The sequence below is a fragment of the Lynx canadensis genome, chromosome B1, assembly GCF_007474595.2.
Source record: "Lynx canadensis isolate LIC74 chromosome B1, mLynCan4.pri.v2, whole genome shotgun sequence".
NCBI lineage: Eukaryota > Metazoa > Chordata > Mammalia > Carnivora > Felidae > Lynx > Lynx canadensis.
Window position 1 is genome coordinate 111,671,810 of NC_044306.2, and position 24,323 is coordinate 111,696,132.

At 34.8% G+C, this 24,323-nt stretch overlaps 1 protein-coding gene across 2 annotated transcripts in view; it reads right to left on the minus strand.

Moving 5' to 3' along the window:
- The window catches only part of AP1AR (adaptor related protein complex 1 associated regulatory protein), a 40,100-nt gene that overhangs the window by 2,713 nt on the left and 13,064 nt on the right, over positions 1 to 24,323 (minus strand). The window contains exons 2-9 of one of the 2 annotated variants that reach the window (XM_030313243.1): positions 13,628 to 13,676; positions 11,798 to 11,824; positions 9,023 to 9,048; positions 6,283 to 6,379; positions 4,990 to 5,088; positions 2,676 to 2,734; positions 1,947 to 2,020; positions 569 to 697 (exon numbers count right to left, since the gene is read on the minus strand). In XM_030313243.1, the coding sequence (XP_030169103.1) occupies positions 569 to 697; positions 1,947 to 2,020; positions 2,676 to 2,734; positions 4,990 to 5,088; positions 6,283 to 6,379; positions 9,023 to 9,048; positions 11,798 to 11,824; positions 13,628 to 13,676 (560 nt within the window). The remainder of the gene's footprint in view (positions 1 to 568; positions 698 to 1,946; positions 2,021 to 2,675; positions 2,735 to 4,989; positions 5,089 to 6,282; positions 6,380 to 9,022; positions 9,049 to 11,797; positions 11,825 to 13,627; positions 13,677 to 24,323) is intronic. The other variant, XM_030313244.1, reaches the window with a different exon arrangement.

Sequence of the window (24,323 nt, forward strand, 5' to 3'; positions counted from 1 at the left end):
CTTCATTTCATTTCATTTCATTTCATTTCATTTCATTTATTTATTTTGTGCCAGGCATTTTAGACACTGTGTATACAATGGTGAATAGTCATCCTTTAAAGTAGGTTTATTATTCCCTTTTTATGATGAACAAACTGAAGCTCTAAAGAGATTAAGAAATCTCCTGAAAGTACTAGAGCTAGGAAAACATACCCGCTAAAATTCAAACCCATGTCCATGTTACTTACAGCTTTTGAACTACACAAAAAAACCCCTACCATTTATAATGAACCAAAAGATAATAAAATTTTGGCTTTACGTAGACCACAAGGGGGCAGTAATTCTTCTTATTAAGTACTATAGGTTCATTAACATTTATTTTCTAAAGCGCAAGAAACACTAAGAATTAAGTAACTTTCTAAACCATTTATCAACAGATGATAATCACTAATATAGTAAGAGACTAAGAAATTTTTATACTGATTTTTCATGGTCTTGCACTCATTTCAGTTTAAAGTAAAATACCAAGTAGATTTCTATAAATTAACACAGATTAAAATTTTCAGGTATAATTGTGAATATAAAATACCTTCTTCATCTTCCCACTCTAGATCTAGGGAAGTGCTGTCATCATTTCCACTGGTTGATTTAGTTTTGGTCATTAAATCACAACTGCTTTCTGTATTTGGTGTCAAAACTGTGGCATCTGATGAGAGTCCTAGAATATACATTAAATATAATGTGGTCATTTATATTCTTTTATCACAACCATTTATTTTGTAATATTACCTTTCTCCAAGTATTATTACTTTTAACATCATAAGAAACAATTATTGAAATCATCACATTGGTTAAGTTTCTATTGGGAACAATATAAGGCTTTTCCCCTTTCTTTCTTTTTATTTATTTTTTTACCATGTAGCGTGATAAACATGCAAATTTAAATGAATTATATAGGGGCGCCTGGGTGGCTCAGTCGGTTGAGCGGCGGACTTCAGCTCAGGTCATGATCTCGCGGTCCGTGAGTTCGAGCCCTACGTCAGGCTCTGTGCTGACAGCTCAGAGCCTGGAGCCTGTTTCAGATTCTGTGTCTCCTTCTCTCTGACCCTCCCCCGTTCATGCTCTGTCTCTCTCTGTCTCAAAAATAAATAAACGTTAAATAAATAAATGAATTATATAAACTTTTCCAATACAATAAACTCTAGGCAATATTTTTAATAGCCAATTATAAAGAGGGACAAAAAAATAAATGAACAAATAAAAATGAAAATCAGTCCATGTTTTCAAGAGGAACTGCTTTTGGGGTTCCAACTTTTGAAACTTAGAGAAAAACATTTTAATCTTAATCTTTTTAATGTTTAAAACATTTAGTCTTGGGGCGCCTGGGTGGCGCAGTCGGTTAAGCGTCCGACTTCAGCCAGGTCACGATCTCGCGGTCCGTGAGTTCGAGCCCCGCGTCGGGCTCTGGGCTGATGGCTCAGAGCCTGGAGCCTGTTTCCGATTCTGTGTCTCCCTCTCTCTCTGCCCCTCCCCCGTTCATGCTCTGTCTCTCTCTGTCCCAAAAATAAATAAACATTCAAAAAAAAAAAAAACAAAAAAAAAACAAAAAAAAAACATTTAGTCTTTAATCAATTTGTAACAACTAAAATGAGTATACTTTTGTAACTACTTCTTCCCATCTTCCCTTCTTCTGGGAGATGGAGAGGTAGGACCAGAGTAGAAATAGAAAAACGTGCTTGACTCTCCATCCAGATCTACAGTAATACCCTGAGATTTTTCTTTGCTCCAATTCCCTTTTGAAAAGGAAAGATACAATTGTATAATACAGAACTAGTTAATTGATATATCTGGGAAATACAATTTTAAAGGTCAGGAAGTTCTTCTATAGAATGAGAGTCAGGATCTCCATTTATCTGTTGTGGCATTAAGTAAAATTAAAATGTATGCATATATTTTAAAAGACTTACTACTACTTCGAAAAACTTCATACTGTGACTTTACATTTCTTAAACAAGATTCAAAGTCATCTTCTGGTCCTGAACTGTAATAAAAGTAAAAGAATTTTTTAATATATTCATAGTAGATGCAACAAAATGCATGCTTATGCTAATGATGGCATTTTAGTTTGAAAGTCTATCCCACACAAATTTATAATTACTATACAATTAGAATTACCTAATGAAAATAGGTCCTAATTTTCTTAATGCTAGCAATAAATTGAAAATAATAAGATTTTGGTTAATCTTGAAGTCAAAGTTTAGTCATAAGCCCATTTTTATAATTTATAATAATGAAGCACAAACAAGGTTCTTTGAATGAGTGGAAAATACAACTTTGGAATGTGTGTTCTAAAAAACAATCATACATAAACTTTGTTATAAGAAAAAGAGGGGTGCTAAGGAAAACACAAACTAGCAAGGCATAAGCAATTTATCCAAAGGCATTTGGTCTGTTACTGCATTATTTTCTATATGGAAGATATGACCACTCTTAAAAACACAATGAAATTAATTTAAATAAATGAGCACTTTCCAATGTAAAGAAACAAATGTTCTCAGTCTTTTTACAAAGTAGTGTCTCTATTTTTTAGGGAACACATAAACATAGTATGTATACAAACATCCAGAGCTGAACCGTGTTCTCTTTGGAAATAACATTTTCTACTACAAAGGGAAGTATTATGTTTCACTGTTTACCTTTGATATTCTCCATTGTTCGAAGGATGGTATCGCTGCACAACTCTCTGCCTTTCTTGCTTTGGAAACATAATGCAATACAAAATCACTCTGTTGTAAAGTTATATTTAAAAAAAATCTTTCATGTAACACCAAAAGGTAATTTTTTCCTAGTTCCTAAAAAAAAAAAACAAACTTAAAAAGTTATTCCATTGAAGTTTTTTTTTAAAAAAATGTATCACTGTTCATTTCTATATCCTCTTATTTATGGATAGAATCTCTATCCTTGTATAATCCTTGAGGGCTCAGAATATTTACAGTGTTATTAAAAATAACTTTTAAAACAGGTATATATTGGTGTACTCAACATTCTTATTATACCCAAGAACTTATAATAACTGGAAGGATGAGGGGTAAGAAAAAAATAGTTAAAACAGTGGATGAAGTTCTATTTTGGCTGAAATAAATAGCAATAAAACAAAAGATCTAGAAGACCTGGCTGAGCTGACTCAGAAATAATAAAAACAAAGGATTTAGAAAACCTGTCAAGAGTTAGGGCTTTGATAAACTTAAAAAAAAAAAAAAAAAGTGGTGCTTGGGCGGCTCAGTTAACCATCTGACTCCTGATTTTGGCTCAGGTCATGATGTCAGGGTTTGTGAGATCGAGCTCTGCATTGGACTTTGCACTGACAGTGCGGAGCCTGCTTGGGATTTTCTCTCTCTCTCTCTCTCAAAAATAGATAAACTTTGGAGGAAAAAAGAGTTAGGGTTCTGACGCTTATTAGCTGTGTATCCCTGGCATGTTCTCTACTTTCTGTTTATCTGTAAATTACAGATGGCTATAATACTGCCCTAACACACTCATAATGCTATTGTGAAAATCGAATGGATTTGCATATATCTGTGTATGTTTGTGTGCCAGTGTATGTTGTACAGACTATTATGTGTTTCTGGAAAACTCAGAGAACCCAAATAGATGCTGCATATGGAATGCTTTTGTCTTTAAAAGGTGAGCAGTAGAGATTTTATTATAGTAAGAAGAGTTATCTAAAGTATAGCCAGAAAAATATTTTTATTTCCTAGTAGGTGAGTTAATTTTTAACCTTTTTCACAAGTTAGAATATATTGAAAAACAAAAACAAAACCAAAAAACCCCATTCTCCCACATAATCTAATTAATCTGCTGAAACAATTTAATAAAAACGGGAGGGGAGCGGGAAGAGAAAGAGATAGAGACAAAGAAAGAGAGAAAGGGCACTGGTCACATATAAACTCATGGCAATATGACACATGATTTTTCAGTTTCTCTGTTACAATAATTCTTATGTGACATGATCTTTGTACTACTTCAGTTAATATTACAGCACAGAGTTCACACAGGCAAAATATGGAGGAAGATGCTAAGTAGGATAACTGACCAAGCACTGCTGGGCTTTGAACTGCGGCTCTACCATTTATTAACTGCAGGATCTCAAGCAAGTTACTTAACATCTCTGTCCCCTGGTTTCCTCATCTATAAAATGAGGACTGAAAATGCTACCTATCTCCTAGGATTGTTGTCAGTATTAAACAAGGTAAAACATGTAAACTAATTAAAACACTTCCTGACACTTAGCCAGGGCTCCATAAATGCCTGTTATTAATAGTGGTCTGGCAATTACAGTAATGCCATATTAGCATACAGCATGGTGAGATATAATAAATCTGTTGCCTTCTCTGATAATATGCCAAAGATTTCTCAAGACTCAAACTCCCAGTCTCCCAAAGACACAAGAGTAAAGATGAGAAATATACAATATCTGAAGATGAGGCAAACTGCCTAGCTTACCAGATTCAAAGAAGTAGAAGAAATTCTAGCATTTCAACGAATTGGTCTAAAAAATACTCACAAAAGTAAACTAAAAAGTGCTGTAGAAATTATTTGATGCTATTCCTAGTTGTTAAAGGCGAACTAATTTGCCTTTAAAATTCCTAAGAATGGGGGCGCCTGGGTGGCTCGGTTAAGCATCCGACTGTTGATTTCAGCTCAGGTCAAGATCTCACAGTTTGTGGGATGAAGCCCTGCATGGGGCTTCTGTGCTGACAGCGCAGAGCCTGCTTGGGATTCTGTCTCTCTGTCTCTCTCTGCCCCTCCCCTGCTTGTGCGCTCTCTCTCTCTCAAAATAAATAAACTAGAAAATAAAAATGAAAATTCCTAAGAATATATGCATAAATACATTTGCTGTTAAACAAGAAGCCCTTGATTCTGGGGGGTGGAAGAAGTCTCAACTGAGATTTGTCAGAGAAAATCAGGAGATGAGCAGCCCTGACATATGTTGGGGTCTTTTCCCCTCACCTCCAAGAGCTTTCGCTGCTTTGCTGCCCTGGCTGCTTCACGCTGTGCAGCGTATAAAGCTTCTTCTTCTAGTCTTAACTTCTCTTCTTGTAAGGCTAACTGTACATGAACAAAACAATAAGGATTAACAAAAACCAGAACCTGTCTGACTGCTCTAAAAATAAAATGTTTGTTTGTAAAATTAAAAATAAATTATTAAAAAAATAAATGACCTCTATAAAGCATAACAGAATTGAAATTTTTGTGATTTCTCATTTCAATTTCTCCTCTTACAAAATAATTCAAATGATATCAAAGATATTATAGAACTCTTTAGAAACTGAATTATGAAGTAGTAGCATTTAATTTGCAGAAATACAAAATTGTTTCTTTAGAATATATAGTGATCTTCATGCTCAACAATTGTTCCAATGCCTATCACTCTGACTAGTTTAATGGTTTTGGCTCTCCTGAGTCCAAGGTCTTTAAACTAAGGCCAATCATACCACCATCTATCAAAGTGAAGTAAGCTTTCACAAAGTTCATGTCTCATTGATGCACATGTGTCCTGAATTTTATTACCACCAAGCTATTCAGCAATTAGTTTCAAATTTAAATTCTTGCTATTCCTAATAGCATCCAAACGGCTTTAGTGATAATTCATTGCATGTCAAACCAAATTTAAAAATCAAATTTCAATGATTTTTTCTTTAGCCTAATATTAACATCTATTTGCATTGCTTAAATTAATGCTGTTGAAATCAGTAATTGGTACTAAACAAACTGTTCTTAAATGTATAACAGAATATGACTAATTCCACTTACTGATTAGCAAAACTATAATTATAGGCCATTTCCATCAACACATTAAAATAAATATAACATTTAGGATTATAGTTTATGGTTCACTTACTAAGAATAAATAAATCCAAGACAAACAAAAAGACTTAAAAAATACTTATTGTGAAACAGAGTAGTTTTTAAAAGTTGATTTTAAACACAAAAATACATGTATCTTGCCAGAGTCTCTACTTGTGAATTAAGATGTTATTTTTTAGAAGAATGTATTATCTTCATTTTTGGCAGCATATGATTTCTGATCAATTAAATCAAAATAAAAGAAACTATAATAGACTGGAACATTATTCCTTTACTTTTTGTTCTTCTCTTACTTTTAAATAATTTTCATCTGTATAATATCTAAATATAGGTTCAGTGACTGTTCATATGCCCTATACTAATGACAACTTTCTCCATACTATAAACTGAAGCTTTATGAGAACACATACTTAAGCAACATAAAAGACTATTTACCTCTTTTTGAATTTTCATATCAAGATCTTTCTGTTTTTCAGCAATAGAATCATAATGCCTCTCTCTTAGGTTAACAATTTCTTCCTCAGTAAGAGGTCTACAGAGAAAAATGAGGGAGAAAAAGAAAGAAAAGAAAAAATACTTCTGATGAGTTCAAGTCCAAATAAAAAACTCACAAACCAGAGAAATACTAAAATTTTACTGTCCAAAACGTATTAAAGCAATTTGATGGTATAATTTCAATTGTTAAGAGTAAAAAGGCATACATTCTAACACTTGCTATAATTTGGTATATATGTTGAATAGGATGATATATTCTCAGATTATTTTTTAGCACTACAACCACTTCTAAGATATGTGGACTCCATTTATCTTCACTTTGGCTCTGCTTCAGCCATCTGACCATATCCCAAAATATTCACCATAAAGCATAAAGCTATGCTTTGATAGCCCTCTTACCATTCATTCTAGGACTCTTAACTCTCATACCCGATACCCTCCCGATTTATCCTGGCCAATCAGTCAGTCTGGTCACCATAGGCCCTTGATCCTTCCCTTTTCTCCTCGTCAACCTATGCTGATTACCTGGCCATACTTCACATACAACCAATGTGGACACCATGGCAAATTTGAAGTACTTTCTTACCAACATACACACCTTCTTGCATTCCTATCATAATACCATATTCACCCAGCTTACTTTCTGACCTTGGATCACTTCCATGATTAGCCCTTTCTCCTGAGAGCTGCTAAAGAAAATCTAACACCTATCTGGTTTTCAGTCCCTAGCAATAACCCTTTTCTTAGACATGATCAACTACCTCTCACATCTTAAGCTATACTTCAAATCTTCAAGTACTCCTTAAGTTCCGCATTTAAACTCTTTTCTCTCAGAAGTTAACTTCACCCCACTCTGAGATATGAGGATATCAACCAGCAATTCCTTCAACTTCTTGCCACCTCACCTCTTAAGTCTATCCTCTCTATACTCCCCTCAATCCTCTGAAGAGCTGGCATTCCTTAACTTGTTCAAGGTCATCTGCTATACTTCTACTCTTGATTCATTCGACATGGATGCCACCCTCCCTCCCCCACTCCAGGGCATTCCCTGGGACATTGCCTATTAATTAGCACCTCTCTTTCAGCTTCACCCTACTTTTTATCTGTCTTTACCTTTCTTCCATGTGAAGGGAAGAGGGAAGGAAGAAAAAAAAAGAAGGAAAAATCTTCACTTTACCTATATTTATTTCTAGTTACTGCTCCCCCTCCTTCCCATTTCAGCCAAAATTCATGAAACTAAATGTACACTGATAGCACATCTAGCACTTAATTTGTATCAGGTTCTCTTCAATGTGCTTTATGTATATTAATTAATCTCAATCCTCACATCAACATTAGCAGGTAGAGACAGAGATGACACACACAAGGGAAATGAGATAAAGACAGATTATGTTTACCATGTTCTTTTAATTGTTTTTGCCCACTGAGTCTTGGTTGTCTTCAGAATCCTCTTCTAGTGTTTGCCTATTCAGTTCTCAGACCGTTGCTCTCTCTCCACACACTCCAACCAACCCACTTCCTCCTGGTCCCAATCTCGGGTTGGTGATCTTGATAATGATCACGGTTTTAACCATCAGTATAAGGTAATGTCTCCTACTTCTGTTCCTCTAGCCCTAACTTCTGCCTGGGGCTTTTTTTTTTTTTTTTTTTAAGTTTTCTTTTTGAGGTCTCACATAAAATACAAATTTCAAGTGTTATTTCACTTAAGAGTTTTGACAACTGTATACACTCATATAACTTCAACACAAAGGAAGATACAAACATATCCATCCCTCCACAAAATTCTCTTGTAACTCTTTCCTGTCAACCCCCTTTGTTCGTGCAATTTCTTCTGTCTGGAATGCTCTCCTCCTCTGGATAGTCATCAGTAGCCAACACTCCCAGGATTGACCTAAGTGTCATCTTAAAGAAGTCTACCACAACACACCTCTTCTCACACATTTTGGGCAAAGGGTCTCTCCTGCATTTTCCCTGCGTGTTTTATAACTGCTAATTAATCTCTTTCCCCATCTTATGTTGAAATTAGTCATCTACACAAACTACCTCCTAGACCAGGATATTCTTTCTTCTAATGGAGAGAACCATGTTTGATTTTTTAATCCCAGTGCCTCGTATAGTGCCACATGATAGTTGCCTAATGTTTGCTAAACTAAAAAAGATAAAGAACATTCATTCAAAATATGAAACAGTATATGAAAATATTCTCTTGATATTAAGAACTCTTGAGTTAAAGACAGATGGTTCTTTTTCAAGTAGCTCAGGAAGAATCTAAAGAGGCTGTTTAAACAAATTGAAGTATCAAGGTTCTAGTTAACCTTATTAGTAAAACGAACTTTAGAATGTCATGAGGAAGAAAAAGGCGATCACATTTTAAAAATTCAAGGAAATGTAATTATTAATATTAAACAGTTTATTAAAAACTACAATATACATGACTTAGGTTCAATAGGAGAGCACTAGGCAATCATGTACATTCAATTCCTTAATGTTCAAAACAACAGTTTGAGACATTATTATTTGTCTCAATCTGACAGAAAGAGAAAACTAAGGTCCTAAAATGTAAACTGTTCAATCCCTCAAAGCAAGCAAATGACAGAGCCTTGCTTCTTAGGGAGCTTCTTATGGTTCACACAGACATTATATTAAAAAAAAAAAAAAAAAAAAAAAAAGCTTTACTTACCTATGACTGCTTCCTGGACTTTCCCCCTGTATAAAAATTAAACAATTAAAGAAATTTCACTAGGTGAATTCTATGCGAGGCAATTCAACAAATTTTTTATTTAATCAAAATATTTTCTGCTTATCTATTTTTATCATGTAAACAAATTTTATTATTAAGAGTGTTTTAAACAAAAAGCTTTAAAATTTTACTATTTCTCAAAAGCAAAATTAAATATTTAGCTTAATTTATATTAACTAATTATTGGACATTTCTTAACTTTTTTTTTTTTAATGTTTATTTATTTTTGAGACAGGGAGAGACAGCATGAACGGGGGAGGGTCAGAGAGAGAGGGAGACACAGAATCCGAAACAGGCTCCAGGCTCTGAGCTGTCAGCACAGAGCCCGACGCTGGGCTCGAACTCATGAACCGCGAGATCATGACCTGAGCCGAAGTCGGACGCCCAACGACTGAGCCACCCAGGCGCCCCTCTTAACTTTTTCTAACAAATATATATTCTATACCAAATGAACTTCTGTGGTCAGGATGGTACTAGACAATATACTTTCTATGCCCTCTTCATTTACAGTTGATCTTCATACTTTGTAGATTCCATATTTGCAAATTTACCTATAAGGCTAAAATGTATTTTAACAAAAAAACTAATAACCCCTGCACTTTTGTCATCATGAACAGACTTTCACAGAGCAGCAAAAAACTTCGAGTTGCTCGATATGCACCTTCCCAGTTGAGGTAGAACATAGCGATGCTCTGCCTTCTTGTTTCAATTCTCCTACTGTCCTCTTTACAGTCTACTGAGTGCCATGTTTTTTGCCTGTTTGTGTATTGTTGGTGATTTCACTGTATGGTGCTGAAGTGCTGTCTAATATTCCTAGTCACATGAAGACTGTGGCAAGCCTTATGGAAAAAATGTGTGTGTTGGATAGGCTTCTGTTCAGACATGACTTACAATGCTGTTGGCCATGAGTTCAATGTTAATGAATCAGTAATATATATTAAAATAAGGTGTAAAACAGAAATCTAAAACAAGGTAATTTACTGATTGGGTGATGAAAATGTTGTGGCTAGAAGCTTACAGGAATCTAACTCTCCATTTTTCCTAAGAGTAATTTCCAGTTGGTATTCAATAATTCAGCATTTACGGCAACTTTATAGGACATAACTACCACAAATGATGAGAATGAATTGTTTTTGTTTTTTTCTTCACACGGTTATGAAATTACCTATAGTTTTTTTTTTCCTCCAAAGTAAACCAGAACTACTTACAAAACTGATTTGAATTTATGCATCTTTCTTATACACTTAAGCTATTCACATGTGATAGTTAACATATATGGGCAAATAACAACAGGAAACAGGTGCTGATAAGAAACAGCACCACAAAACAGGGTGATGTTCAACTAAACCAAACACAAAACATGACACAGAAGGGGAGAAGACCAGTTAGGAAAAACAAAAGCAAACAAAAAACTCAACCAAACAAAAAGCATCTTAGGAAAACACATGGAACCACATTCTTTTGAAAAGCAGTATGATGCAATAAAGGTTGAAAGGACTCTTACATTTAGCACTTCTAGAGTTTAGAAACTTTAAAAATATTATGTAAAGTGTTTGCTTACACTTATCTTAAAAAATAACATGGAATTAAAATGACTTGAAATGGGAAAGAAACTGGGTTCTATGAAACATAAATGTATTTGGGAGAAATTTTACTGGGAAACAAAGGCTATGCTAGTTTCCCAAATGTGTTCTATCAGAGGATAATAAATATGTATTATTATCTGAAAAAAGGAATCATACCCAAATTAATTTGGGAAATGCTGAGTTGAATAGGTTTAAATAATTTTCTTAACAGTTCTCTTAACAGTTCTTCTCAGAACCTTTACCATGTTAATTTACATTCTGAAATAGTATTCCATACACACTGGGAAATGTTGGGCTAAAGGATAATTTAAATTTAGTTTGATACATTTTCCTTTTTCCTTAGCAACAAAAAGTGATAAAAGGTCAGAGCTCTCAGTGTTCTTATAGAACTCATTTTAGAGTTGTATAAAGTTTGCCCAAGGGAGGTTTAGTAACTTGCACAAACTCATATAATTAGTTTAGTGAAACTGAAGTTTAGCTCACGATCTAAAGCTCTTCTAACTATAACCAGTGCGTAAGAAGTATACACCACAGTTCATTAATTCTACACTGTACTTTTTTCATATTTTCACACTTCTGTACTTCAAATGCATCTTAAATTTAAGTTTTAGATGAGATGAAATGCAAAAAGTCAACAAAAAGAATAACTGATAAAAAAGAGAATGGCTAAAGTCAGAAAGTGATTATAGAATGGGCATGCATAAATTCTACCCTCAGAAATCTATGAAAACTATGGTTAAAGAATGGATCTACCTTGGGTTGTTGAAGAATTTTACCTACCTAATGGCAAGAGGTTAGAAATATCCTTTTTAAAGTTCCTTGAGTTCTATAGCATGCTTTAAAATACGATCTATATTTATATATATAAAATACATGAAACCAACATATAAAACTATATGTAATATACCATATATATAGTATTATATATGTTATACATGAGAAAATTCTGAATGATATGCTAATATAAATTGGTAAAAGGACATAGTTAGGGACTAAGAAGTAAAAATAAAAACCAAAAAATAATAATCCTGAAAGACAATAAAATAAAAATTTTTTAAATAAAACCTAGGATTAATGCGATGATTCATGAGAACAAATATGGGTTTTGCACTACTGTGGAAATACTTACTTCATCACTTTCTACTAGATTCTCAAACTGAAAGAACAAGAAAGCAAGTGTTAGGGGGGATATTTTTCTAAGGTACATACCTCATAAAAAATTGTCACTTTTTCACTTCAAAAATAATATACCTTTATACTTTTAAGATATTTGAGTCATGTGTCCCTTTATACACTAGTTCATTTGATATATTCAACAGTCCTATAAGATAGCCAAGATAAGTATATACTGTTATTTATGATTTATATGAAAAAGAAAAAGGAGAATTAAAGCAATTTTCTTCATAAATCAGAAACTTTTTAAAACTTATAAACTATTTCACCTGAATTATTTCATATGGGTGTTTTAAACCCATACTACCAGAATTTTCCACTTGAATTAAAAAAAATTTACTGTCATAAGAAGGAGAATTTACTCAAGAAACAGGGCCTTAAAAGATACCCAAATAAGAATTTATCTTATAATGTTTATATTTATTCATCTATTCATTAACTGTTTACTGAAAATCTACCAAATGGTAGTCACTGCTCTCAAATATAGTGTCTGTCTTTCTACAGACAGGAAAGTAAACAATTTGTTGATGATGTGATGAACAGTATTATATCCAATGACTAAATGAAAGTCATTACTACTAAATTGTATTACTAAAATATTTGTATTTAAACTATAAATAATTTGATAACCACCAAAAGAAAAAAGTTTTATTGTTAACATTATCTACTATTAAATATTAACATGATTAAAATCAAGAAAACAATGCATTTAAAAGGTTTAGAATGACAAGAATTTAAAGAAGTGGCTTGGGGCACCTGGATGGCTCAGTCGGTTAAGTGTCCGACTTCGGCTTAGGTCATGATCTCGCGGTTTGTGAGTTTGAGCCCCACTCTGTGCTAACAGCTCAGAGCCTGGAGCCCACTTTGGATTCTGTGTCTTCTCCTCTCTCTGCCCCTTCCATGCTCATGCTCTGTTTCTCTCTGTCTCTCAATAATAAACGTTCAAAAAAAAAATTTTTTTTTTCAAAAAAAATTTTTTTAAAGAAGTGACTTAAAATTGTTTAAAATTATTATCTTGAACTTTTTGTTTGTTTTTTGGTTTGTGATTTTTTTTAAAAAAACTAATTTCTGGTTTACTTGCTTCCTTATTTAATATAGAAGGCAGTGATGTACAGTGTTCAACTTTTGAAGCCAGGCAGTTTTGGACTGGATTTAGGTTTTGCCATTTATGGGCTGTAACAAAGCCCAACTTCTTCACCTGTCTAAGCCTCTCATTCTCATCCATAAAATGGGATGACTGCCACCCATTCAGCAGAACTACATTAAGAATTATGTGTGATGACGTTTATAAACTATGGTGGAGTAGGTGGGACATAGCAGGGACTGAATAGATTCTATTATTATATTTTACACACAAAGAATAAGAAACTCAGTGATTCATCCTGTGGAGTTGCTTAAAGTCAGCTTTCTGCTTTGATCCTGCTGTACTTCTTTACTGGGGCAGGCCAACCATCTATGTCTAGAATCACTGCCTACTGAGCCATTGTAACTGTACAAGAGTACCCTCTCTTTGAATTGTGCACTGTGAAAAAAAAAGACAAAAAACAAAAACACCACTTCTTAGTAGAAATAGCAATTCTATTAGAAGAACAGGACTGTAATCTTCTGCAAACTTCGCCCTATTCACCCCTCCCCTCCCCACCCCAATTCTTTTCCTTTTCATTGGCATCAATAATATTGAAATATAACAAGTCCATACTAAATCTAGGGCCCTTAATGAAAAGAAAAATGTCCCTTCTGCCTTCCTGAAGGGACTTTTATCCAATCAGATTCAAGACTTACTTACCTCTATAGTTAAGTGCTCACCTCTTGAGCATGTTCTAAAATACTTGGATCTGGGAAGAAAAGCAGAAAAACTTTAAAAATCACAATTAATACTAAAACTGAGCCAATGTAGTGACATAAACACATTTCTATAAAAACATTTCCCAGATTTTCAAACTTAGTTATGAGTTTAAAAGTGTTCAACCAACATTTACCTACCGACACCACTATTTACTCAACCTGTAATAACAAATTAATTTATTGTATTTACTACGTAGAATACAATTAAATTTTAACACTCATTATTGTTATTGTATCAAGGAAAGTATGTTAAAATATTGATGTGTTAAACAATGTATAAGAGTATGTCTCCAATTTTCGAAAACATATGCAAAACAACATAAATCTGGAAAGATATATGCCAATATGCTAAGAGTGGTTGTCTCTGGATTATGGGATCCATGTTTATACAAAGTTAGGCACTTTTTATTCTTTCCATGCCCATATAAATTTTAATCATTCTCTTCTGCTCCTATTAGTGAAATTTACAGGTTATCAAACAAGAAACTCCTTTGTTATATCTGCTCTAAGAACATGTCCACACTCTATTAACTATGTTTCTGTCCTCTATTATAGTATGAAAGTTGGTATAGGGCAGAGACACACAAACTTCTTTACTACTGGAAATGCCAGGAGATTATAAGACTTTCACTTATAATGTGGTTCGTGTTATAGCTGCTTAAATTAATGGAGGAGTGGACTTCATGCCCCCACAGAGACCAAAAGTCACACTGAGGGTTTTTAATGGATCCTTGGACAGAAAGGATCCTTTAAAAGATGAGAAGAATCCTGGGGTTAGGATAGGTCAGAATGCTTTGTGAATATTATGTGTTTATGTATGTGTGAAAGGGAGACAGGTTTAGTGAAAGGGAATGAATGCTATATTATCATGATAAAATTTTTACTATTATAAAGAATAAAAAACAGTGAAATCATAGGTCCCATTTTTCTTAGTACAATCTTTATTTGCTAACAGATGCAAAGCAGTTTTATTGCCCATTAAGAGATAATTAATAAAAAACAGAGGACTTGGAATTGTCATTTTACAGATCTAATAATTTATGGAACATACCCAGAACAAACAAAATACCCTTAATTCTCTAAGCATGTAGTGTCCCCATTCTTCTATTTTCCCCATTTCTCAAACAAAAACAGAAATGAGTTGAGCCTTTGAATAGCGCTGTGTTCTGGTATTAGGATACGTACTTCAAGTACTGTATGCTCTCTCCCTGCAACCATCACTCTCTTCCCTGAATGAAGAATCTATCTCTGATTAATCTACTTCTCCTTCCAGGCTTACTGCGATGGTGTAACTGAATAATAAAGTAAGGTTCAGTAATACTAAGTATCTCATTATAGACTATCAATGTGACTTCATTGCTGAAGCAAAACCTAAAGCTAAGTGGTATACTGTCCAAACCAAGGGAAGTCATTGTACTATGCTTGTATTAAATAGCAGAACACTGTGTTTTATTCCAATTATATACAGATACACCCCTAACTTTAGGAGAAGCCCAACGTGCTGACTGTTGTAAATGTCTCACTTTTCTGTGCTTTCTGTCCACATTTAACTTTAGTGAGGATGATTGTGCCTTTGCATGACTCTAAATCCCCGATTTTCTGACCAAACTAGACCATAGTCAAACCCCAGACTCATGTGATTGGTTCAGGGTCATATGGAAACTGAGCAGAGAGATATAATATCTTCCTGAGAGCTCTAGGGAGATGCTAGGAGTTATGCTTCTGAAAATCTTCAAAGAGGAATGAAACCAATCAAAAGAATGTTCTGACAGTGTTGAAGTCATCCCTAAGGATCAGGGGCATCCCTGCTCTGCCCATGGTTTTGCTAGTACTTGATAAATCTAGTATCCTTATAAGAAATTCTACCTTTTGCCTAAGATAGTTTGATCTGGATTTCTGTCCCCACAAAGTCCTGACTAATAAATAAACATAAGTCTATATGATAGAATGGCAAAAGAGCAAGTTAATAGAAAAAAAAAAAAAACACCCTAAAACCAAAATAAACACAACAATTAAAATGAAAGGTATAAAGAAAAGCAAAACAAGTGAAAAAAAACATTTAAGTTTTCTTTTTAAAAACAGATTAGATTGAGACCTTCAATCTAATCTGTTTTTAAAAAGAAAACTTAGATTAAAGGTCTCAATCTAATCTGTTTTTAAAAAGAAAACTTAGATTAAAGGTCTCAATCTAATCTGTTTTTAAAAAGAAAACTTAGATTAAAGGTCTCAATCTAGGGCGCCTGGGTGGCGCAGTCGGTTAAGCGTCCGACTTCAGCCAGGTCACGATCTCGCGGTCCGTGAGTTCGAGCCCCGCGTCGGGCTCTGGGCTGATGGCTCAGAGCCTGGAGCCTGTTTCCGGTTCTGTGTCTCCCTCTCTCTCTGCCCCTCCCCCATTCATGCTCTGTCTCTCTCTGTCCCAAAAATAAATAAACGTTGAAAAAAAAAAAAAAAAAGGTCTCAATCTAATCTGTTTTTAAAAAGAAAACTTAAATGTTTTTATTCACAAAAGGCATATATTGATTCCTACTATCATAAATGCCAAGATTATACTAATAGATTAAATACTCAATTTGGCAAACTCAGGGGCAACATTTTTTATTAGAAGAGTTTTATCCTGGGATTTATCCAAAAGGAAGTCGAGAAATATTGTAATACACATTTTAAAGTAATTAGAAAGCCGACTGCTTGAAAGTAGCATCTCAGATTTGAGAGAGCTCTCCATTACTTAAGTGGTACATGAAAGAAATTTAAATTAAAATCTTTACATATTATTGGATGCCTAAAAGTCTAATACATCTGGAATATAACTTTTTCAGGGTTTCCTGTAATAAAGTGCCCTGATTTTCTACCTTGAAGTGTTATTTTATTTATTTATTTAAAATATTTTAATGTTTATTCATTTTGGAGAGAGAGAGAGAGAGAGAGAGCAAGCAAGCGGGGAAGGGACAGAGAGAGAGGGAGACATGGAATCTGAAGCAGGCTCCAGGCTCTGAGCTGTCAGCACAGAACCTGTCCCAGGGCTCGAACCCACAAACTGTGAGATCATGACCTGAGCCAAAGTCAGATGCTTAACCGACTGAGCCGCCCAGGCGTCCCTTGAAGTGCTGTGTTAGAATAAGGAGTGAGGTTCTTCACAATTCTCTACTACCTACTTCTAGGTAAAGATGATAATACAAGTGAGGGGGTCTGAGTGGCTCAGTTGATTAAGCCTCCGACTTCAGCTCAGGTCATGATCTTGCTGTTCATGAGTTCAAGCCCGGCGTTGGGCTCTGTGCTGACAGCTCGGAGCCTGGAGCCTGCTTCAGATTCTGTGTCTCCCTCCCTCTCTGCCCCTCCCCTGCTCATGCTCTATGTCTCTCTCCCAAACTAAATAAATAAACATTAAAAAAAAAAAAAGATGATAATACAAGTGAAAGGTAAGTAGAACAATTGCAGAGAGGAAAATCATACCTGTTTTATTAAATGTGACCTCAAGTGTTTATTGTTTTATTTCATAAATATTTATTGAGTATGTAACTAAGTGCTTGGCATGGTTCTAAAGTGCTGGCAATACAACTGTCAATAAAACTGATAAAGACCCTACCACCTTGCAGCTAACATTCTTGGGAATGAATGACAATAAGCAAATGGTGGGAAATGCTAAGAAAAAGTAAATACTTCAGAGCAAGCAAAGATAGTGACCAGGAGAGGGAGGTTATTTTATGTAGGGTGGTCAGGGTAGGACTTTCAGTTAAAGCAAAATTGGAACAAAGTTCCCCCAAGAAAGCCAGCCAGCTAGATAACTGGAGGAAAAGAATTCTAAGCAGAAGAAAGACAAATACAAACAAGCTCTGAGGCAAATCGTTCTTTGCATATTCTACGTAAGTGGGGGACCTGAATGAATGGCTGGAATGGGGAGAAAAAGATATGAGGTCTGAGAAACAGCCAGGGTCAGACCACAGGCCTTTGTAGGCCATGGGAAGGGTTCTGGAGTTTATTCTCAATAGTTAAGAATTTACAAAAAAAGATTTCTGTCTTTGGCATTCCCCCCCCCCTTTTTTTTTTAGCTTTTATCATGACAATTTTCAAATATGCACAAAAGTAGGGAGAACATATACACCTCCTTGTACCCATTACCCTACTTAAAAAAGTTACCATTTTCCCAAGCAGGCTGTGTATTGTCAGTGCAGGAGCCCGGCCTGGGTTCAGGCTCATGAGCTGTGAGATCATGACCTGAGCAGAAATCAAGAGTTGGACACTAACCAACTGAGTCATCCAGGCGCACCCCAAGTTGCAACCCCCCTACTTCCTCTGTAGTCCTCTTTTAGTCTGTAACAGCCCTCCTTGCTGTACCATCACCTCTTCCCATGCCACTCATGTGTTGGAGAAATTGTGTCATTTGTCCTGTAGAATTTCTCAATTTCTAGGTTTGGCTGATTGTTCTTCTCTTGGTGCTGCTTGCTTCCTCTATCCTCTGTATTTCCTGTGTACTGATAATTTGATTTAAATTGAGTGCAATTTTTTAAGGCAAGAACTCTTCAAATATGGCACTTGCTGTTGAACTAAATTATGAGGAACTTTATTTTTGTCTGCCTCACTTTTACTGATGCTAAGATGATCTGTAGGTTCAGGTATTGTCAGCCTAATTCATTATAAAGTTTCAAACCAACCTAGAAAAGGGGTGACTGGTGTTTTTAGATGCCTTACGCTTAACATCCATACATAGTTAAGAGTCTGGATGAGAATTCTCTATTCAAATTCCAAGTCTAGCACATTAAGATAAATACCAGTCCCCAAACCCCTTATACTTTTTCTATAATTAACCCTGGGCCTACTTCTCAATTCCAGATCACTAAGAACACCATTCTTTTCTTCCTGGCTTCAAACCCAGGAAATTAATCTTTGTTTTCTTTTCCTATCCTAAGGAAGGTTTGCTGTGAACAAAGATACAATGCCAGTGATTTTTCCTCCCATATATATGCTTCATGCTATTACTAATACATACACAAGCCTATTGTGTTTAAGGAGTTTACTACCAATCACTGTGGAGAAATAGAAGTATAGCTTATTCCTGGGGAAAAAGGAAGAATGAGCTATTTCTCAAAAAGTTGGAAATACAGAAAACAAAAATTAAAACTATAAAAGCAACACACAATGTATCTGTCACCTTGACAAGCTAAATTACCTTAAAGAAAAAGAATAGCTCCTGGTAAAGGAAAGAGAAGTAGTTAATATCTAAAACAAGAATGTGTTAAAGTGGAGGAAATGGAAGGGCAGAAAACAGGGAAGTAAATGTTGGCAGAGTTCATCCAAAGCCCATCTGCAGAACAGTCCCTGGTTCAAGGAACTGAGCTATCTGGACCCAGTGGTAGATAGTGCTCCATGGTGATGGGTTATTTGAATTGTATAACTTTTTCTGAATTTATGCTAAGAACCTCCACCCTATTATTTACTCATAGTGAAAGAATGTGCTTAACTGAAGCTACAAGTACTATACATTTTCTGGACAGTTATATTTTACATTTTTAATCACCAAATACGCCTTCCGTTTTTCTATATTTGACCCAATAAAGCTGAGGGCAAGAGCCTGGGACAAAGGTAAATCACTGATGTGACTGTTCAAACAAAACTACTAGGTGTTAGGGGCTCCTGGATGGCTCAGTCAGCTAAGTGTCTGGCTGTTGGTTTTAGCTCAGGTTGTGATCTCACAGTGAGTTGGAGCCCCACTTTGGGCTCTGCACTGATGGTGCGGAGCCTGCTTGGAATTCTCTCTCTCTCCCTCTCTCTCTCCTCTCTGCCCCTCCCACGTCTCTCTTGCTCAAAATAAACTTAAAAAAAAATTACTATGTGTTAATGGAAAAACAAAACTAGCCACAGAAAAATCACAGGACTTGTCATCTTCAGGTCTCCCAAGTCCTGTGCAGGAATATTTCATTACAGTACATAGGTCCTAGTTGAGAATATTTTCTTCAAGAATGAAGTTCTAGTTGCATATAAGAGGCACCATTAAAAAAAAAAAAAAACAGTGGAAAATGAGATACAAAGAAACAGGATCAGTCTAAAACCAGAAATTTGATACCAACCAATTAAACTACATTTCCAACAACCTTAGATGAAAATTAAATCTTAGAAAGAAAAATAAGAAACAAAATGATTGAAAGTAGCAATGTCTATTGCAAAGGCCTGGCTCTTTTTTTTTAAGTTTATTTTTATTTATTTTTGAGAAAGATAGAGAGAGCAAGCGGGGGAGGGGCACAGAGAGGAGACAGAATCCCAAGCAGGCTCCACACTGATGGTGCAGAGCCTGATGTGAGGCTTGAACTCATGAACTATGATATCATGACCTGAGCCAAAATCAAGAGTTGGATGCTTAACCAACTGAGCCACCCAAACGTCCCACAAAGGCCTGGCTCTTGATTACTATCACTTGGCTTAAAGAAATAACGTTTTGCTTTCTTCAATTTGAAAAAAAAAAAAATTGACTTGAAAATTCCTAGTATGCATAATGTTACAAAAAAACAAAGCATAACAAACTATTACCATAATGGAGAGCAAAGAGAGACATTTATTGTCTATAATGGGCCAGGTATTATTATGCATGTATGGACTTGGTTGTTGTTTTTTTATGAACTTAGTTTTTATATGTATTTTTATATACATTTCCTTTCCACAATAATCCTATGAAGTACTGTAATCTTAGAGACAGGCACTGTTCAACACGATAGCCACTAGCCTACATGTGGCTATCAAGCACTTAACATGTGGCTAGTCTGAAGTGAGAACTCAGTCTGAATATTTCAAATAGACACTGGATTTTGAAGACTGAATACCAAACAACAACAACAAAATAAAATGATCTAACTCCAATAACTAAGCTCTTTCAACATATATTCATGATCAAACATAGATAAATATCTTTTAGATCTTCCTCAATTCCTCTTCCTTCCAAGTTAAACTAATTACAGTTCTGCAGTTGAAAACACTGATGTGCATATTCCAATACTCTGTGTATGGCTTAGAATCTAAAAGTATGCTGATTTTATATGTAATGCTGCTTTGCAATATAGGCTTTCAGTACACTTTTAGAAGAAACAAATGTTTGTATTATTCATAAAGCATTTGTTTTATTATTCATAAAAAGTTCACTAAATATTAGGGGTTATTTAAAATTAAAAGACATTTAAATCTGACATTTAAAATGAAAAGAAAATGTGGTCACTTTCATTAACTTCTTAAGAATCTAAAAATAAAGAAGAGCCATCCTACTTTTATAGACCTATTGTTAGTATATAAGTGGGTCATGTACAAAGTTCCCTAGATTTCACTAAAATTTTTTTAAGCAAATCAGAACAATTTAAGATTTTTCATTATGCAAACATAACTGCTTAAAAATAAAAACAGGAAGCTAAAAACCATATTCTCTGCTTTCATATTTGTAACATTTGACTAAAGTTTTGAATCTCAAATTCATTTCATTGACAATGATAACAAAACTCTAAGAGAAAACTCCCAAGCTCGTAAGACCAGAGATTCTCAAAGTAGTGAACGTTGGAAGTTATCAGAGAAACCAACATGCAAAAATGGCAACAGTAAATCTAGGAAGGCATCCATTCCCCACCCTAGGGCAACAATCAATTAATAAGTTATTATTACTGACAGGAAACTGATGTACACCTCTGATAGCTGAAATAAGAAAGAGAAAAAAGTATGTGTCTATGATCTAGACGCAATACATAAAAACATCTCTAATAATACATATTTAATGCTAACAGCTCTGTTTTAGTAAATCTGTCATTCTCTACTTCGGCATGTAACAATCACCTTGTTAAAAAGTGGAGATTATTGGGGCACCTGGGTAGCTCAGTCGGTTGAGCATCCAACTTCGGCTCAGGTCATGACCTCACGGTCTGTGAGTTCGTGCCCCGCGTCAGGCTCTGTGCTGACAGCTCAGAGCCTGGAGCCTGTTTCAGATTCTGTGTCTCCCTCTCTCTCTGACCCTCCCCTGTTCATGCTCTGTCTCTCTCTGTCTCAAAAAAATAAATAAACGTTAAAAAATTTTTTTAAAAAAAGTGGAGATTACTGAGCTCTGTCTCTGATTTACAGAGCTGGATATTATATTCTGTTCTACTCATCTATTTGTCTAGCCTTATACCAGTATAGCAGGGTTTTGATTATTAGAACATAAGGCAAGTCAGCTTCCTCAAAATTTGTAGGCCAGATTTGGTTTCTTGTGCTTTCATAAAAATTATTGGAATCAGCTTGTGAAGTTCAGTGCAACTGGTGGACCTGCATTCAATTCACATCTTTCTATCCATAAACATGGCACTATCCTTCATTTATTTCAGGCTTTTGTTTTTAAATGTTTTGTTCTTACACATCTATTATTGATTTATTTCTAATTTCTTATACTTTTCATTGCTAACATGGAAAGTAATTTTTAAAAAAATGTGTATTTGTTTATTTTGAGAGAGAGAGAGAGAGAGAGAGAGAGAGGATGAGTGGGGGAGGGGCAGAAAGAGAGGGAGAGAGAGAGAATCCCAAGCAGACTCTGCACTGTCAGCAAAGAGCCTGACATGAGGCTTGATCTCATGAACCGTGAGATCATGGCCTAAGCTGAAACCAAGAGTCAGACACTTAACCAACTGAGCCATCCAGGTGCTCCAGAAAGTAATTTTTAAAACACGCATTATCTGTTTGTTTCTGGAATACAGGAATACAATAAAGTCTTAGTATAAACATTAGACAGCATTTCACATTAATACACTGGGAAAAATATCTGACAATACCAAATGTTAGGAAGTGGAACAATGAAAATCTACTGTTGGTACAAGTATAACCTGGTAAAATTACTTTGAAAAGTCTGACATTGTGTAATAAATGTGAAGATGTGCATGAGCTATATCACCCATTCCATTCCTAGGTATATGTACCTAAAGAATCTCTTATACACATGCACAAAGAGTTATTTGTAAGAATGTTAACTGAAGTAGTTTGTAATACCAAAAAAACCTCAAAATAATCTAAATGCTCACCTACAGGAGAATGGATAAATTAATTATAGCCTACTGATACAATGACACACCACTACACAGGAGCCTGAATGAATGAACCAGAGCCACATGTATGAAAATGGATATTTTGAATAAATATTCCAGGTAAGAACAATACCCTAAAGCAAAGAATTAATCAATCAATGTTTACTGTATTCAGAGTGACAACAGGGGAATAAAAACATCACTCTTTCTTTCAAGTGGGAGGAGTAAACTTAGACCCATATAAGAAGTTGCTCCTGCAAGTTCCAGGAACCATGTGATTACTAGAGAAATGAGTGGAGATAAATGCATAGAGAATAAGTGCATGCATGAATAACGTTTGCAATTAAAGTTGGATCTAGGTAAGAAATGATGACAGATTGTACTAAAGTGGAGTCAGTGAGTGAAATGGATAGGTTAAAGAGGTATTTAGAAAATAAAACTGGAAAATGAGATGATGGGGAGGAGAGTCAGAGAATCCCAATGGGGTTGTAATGCAAAGAAACAGGAGTCAAGAATGAAGTGTACAAGGGGAGAAAAATAAATGTGGCCAATCCAAGTCCTAAGACTTAAATGCCAGAGGTGACAAGGATAAAAAACTAAGTGATGTGAGAAGCTGAAAGAAACCTATAGGAATACACCAGTATCACATAATACAAAGCTGAGCTGTAAAGAAAATGGTTAAAGTCATATCATGTGTGCACTTAACTTTCATGAATTCAGCCATATGCCCTGGAGGGAAAGGGGAGATTAGAAATAATGTAGGCAACAATTCCACTATTCTATTCAAGAGCATATATATTCAAGTGTATTATGGTGAAAGCTGAGCTGCTGAAACAAAGAGTCTCCAAAAACAATGAGTTAAAGAAAATAGAAGTCTATTTTCCCTTTGTTAACAGTCTAGAGCTCCCCAAAGTCATCCAAGGACATTCCTTTATACATAAGCCTTATGTCCCTATGTTTCTAAACAAAGTAAAGTTTCTGTATGTCCATTCTACTACTGCTGAAGATGTGAAAGTGGACTCAAACATATAAATGATATTAAAGAAGTAGAAAAAATAGGCTATCGTATTCTAAATGAAGGTGAAGTAAAAATTTTTGGAAGAGTTTAAAAGTAATGTTACACAAGTGAAAATTCTTGCATATATATATTCTTGCATATTTATCAATTTTATCAAGGCAGATATCAAGATAATTTTTTATTAAGGATAAAATCGGTCTCATCAAGAATAGGCTGAAAATGCAGTTTTTTATGCTTCTGCATGTTATTTTGCACAGCAAATACCCTTTTCACCAAAGTGACTTAAGTAAAAGATAACTGAAAATTTTTCATAAGTCCTACATTTGTACTGTTCCTTTTCTTCATATCCTGATGTCTAACATCTGTTAAAATAAAATAGGAAAGTCTTTCCCTAGATCTTCTGTTTGACATTATAAATAATGAAGAACCATGGTAAATTGTTACAAAGTCTATTAAAAATTAAAAGCTTCCCAAGACTTTTTTTTTAATGAACAAAAGACTGGAAAGGTTACAAATCAGATGCCCCACAAAAGCTGTTACAATCAAGATGATAGACACATCATTTTTCAATTATTATCAAGTATTTCAATGGAAGTTTAATAATT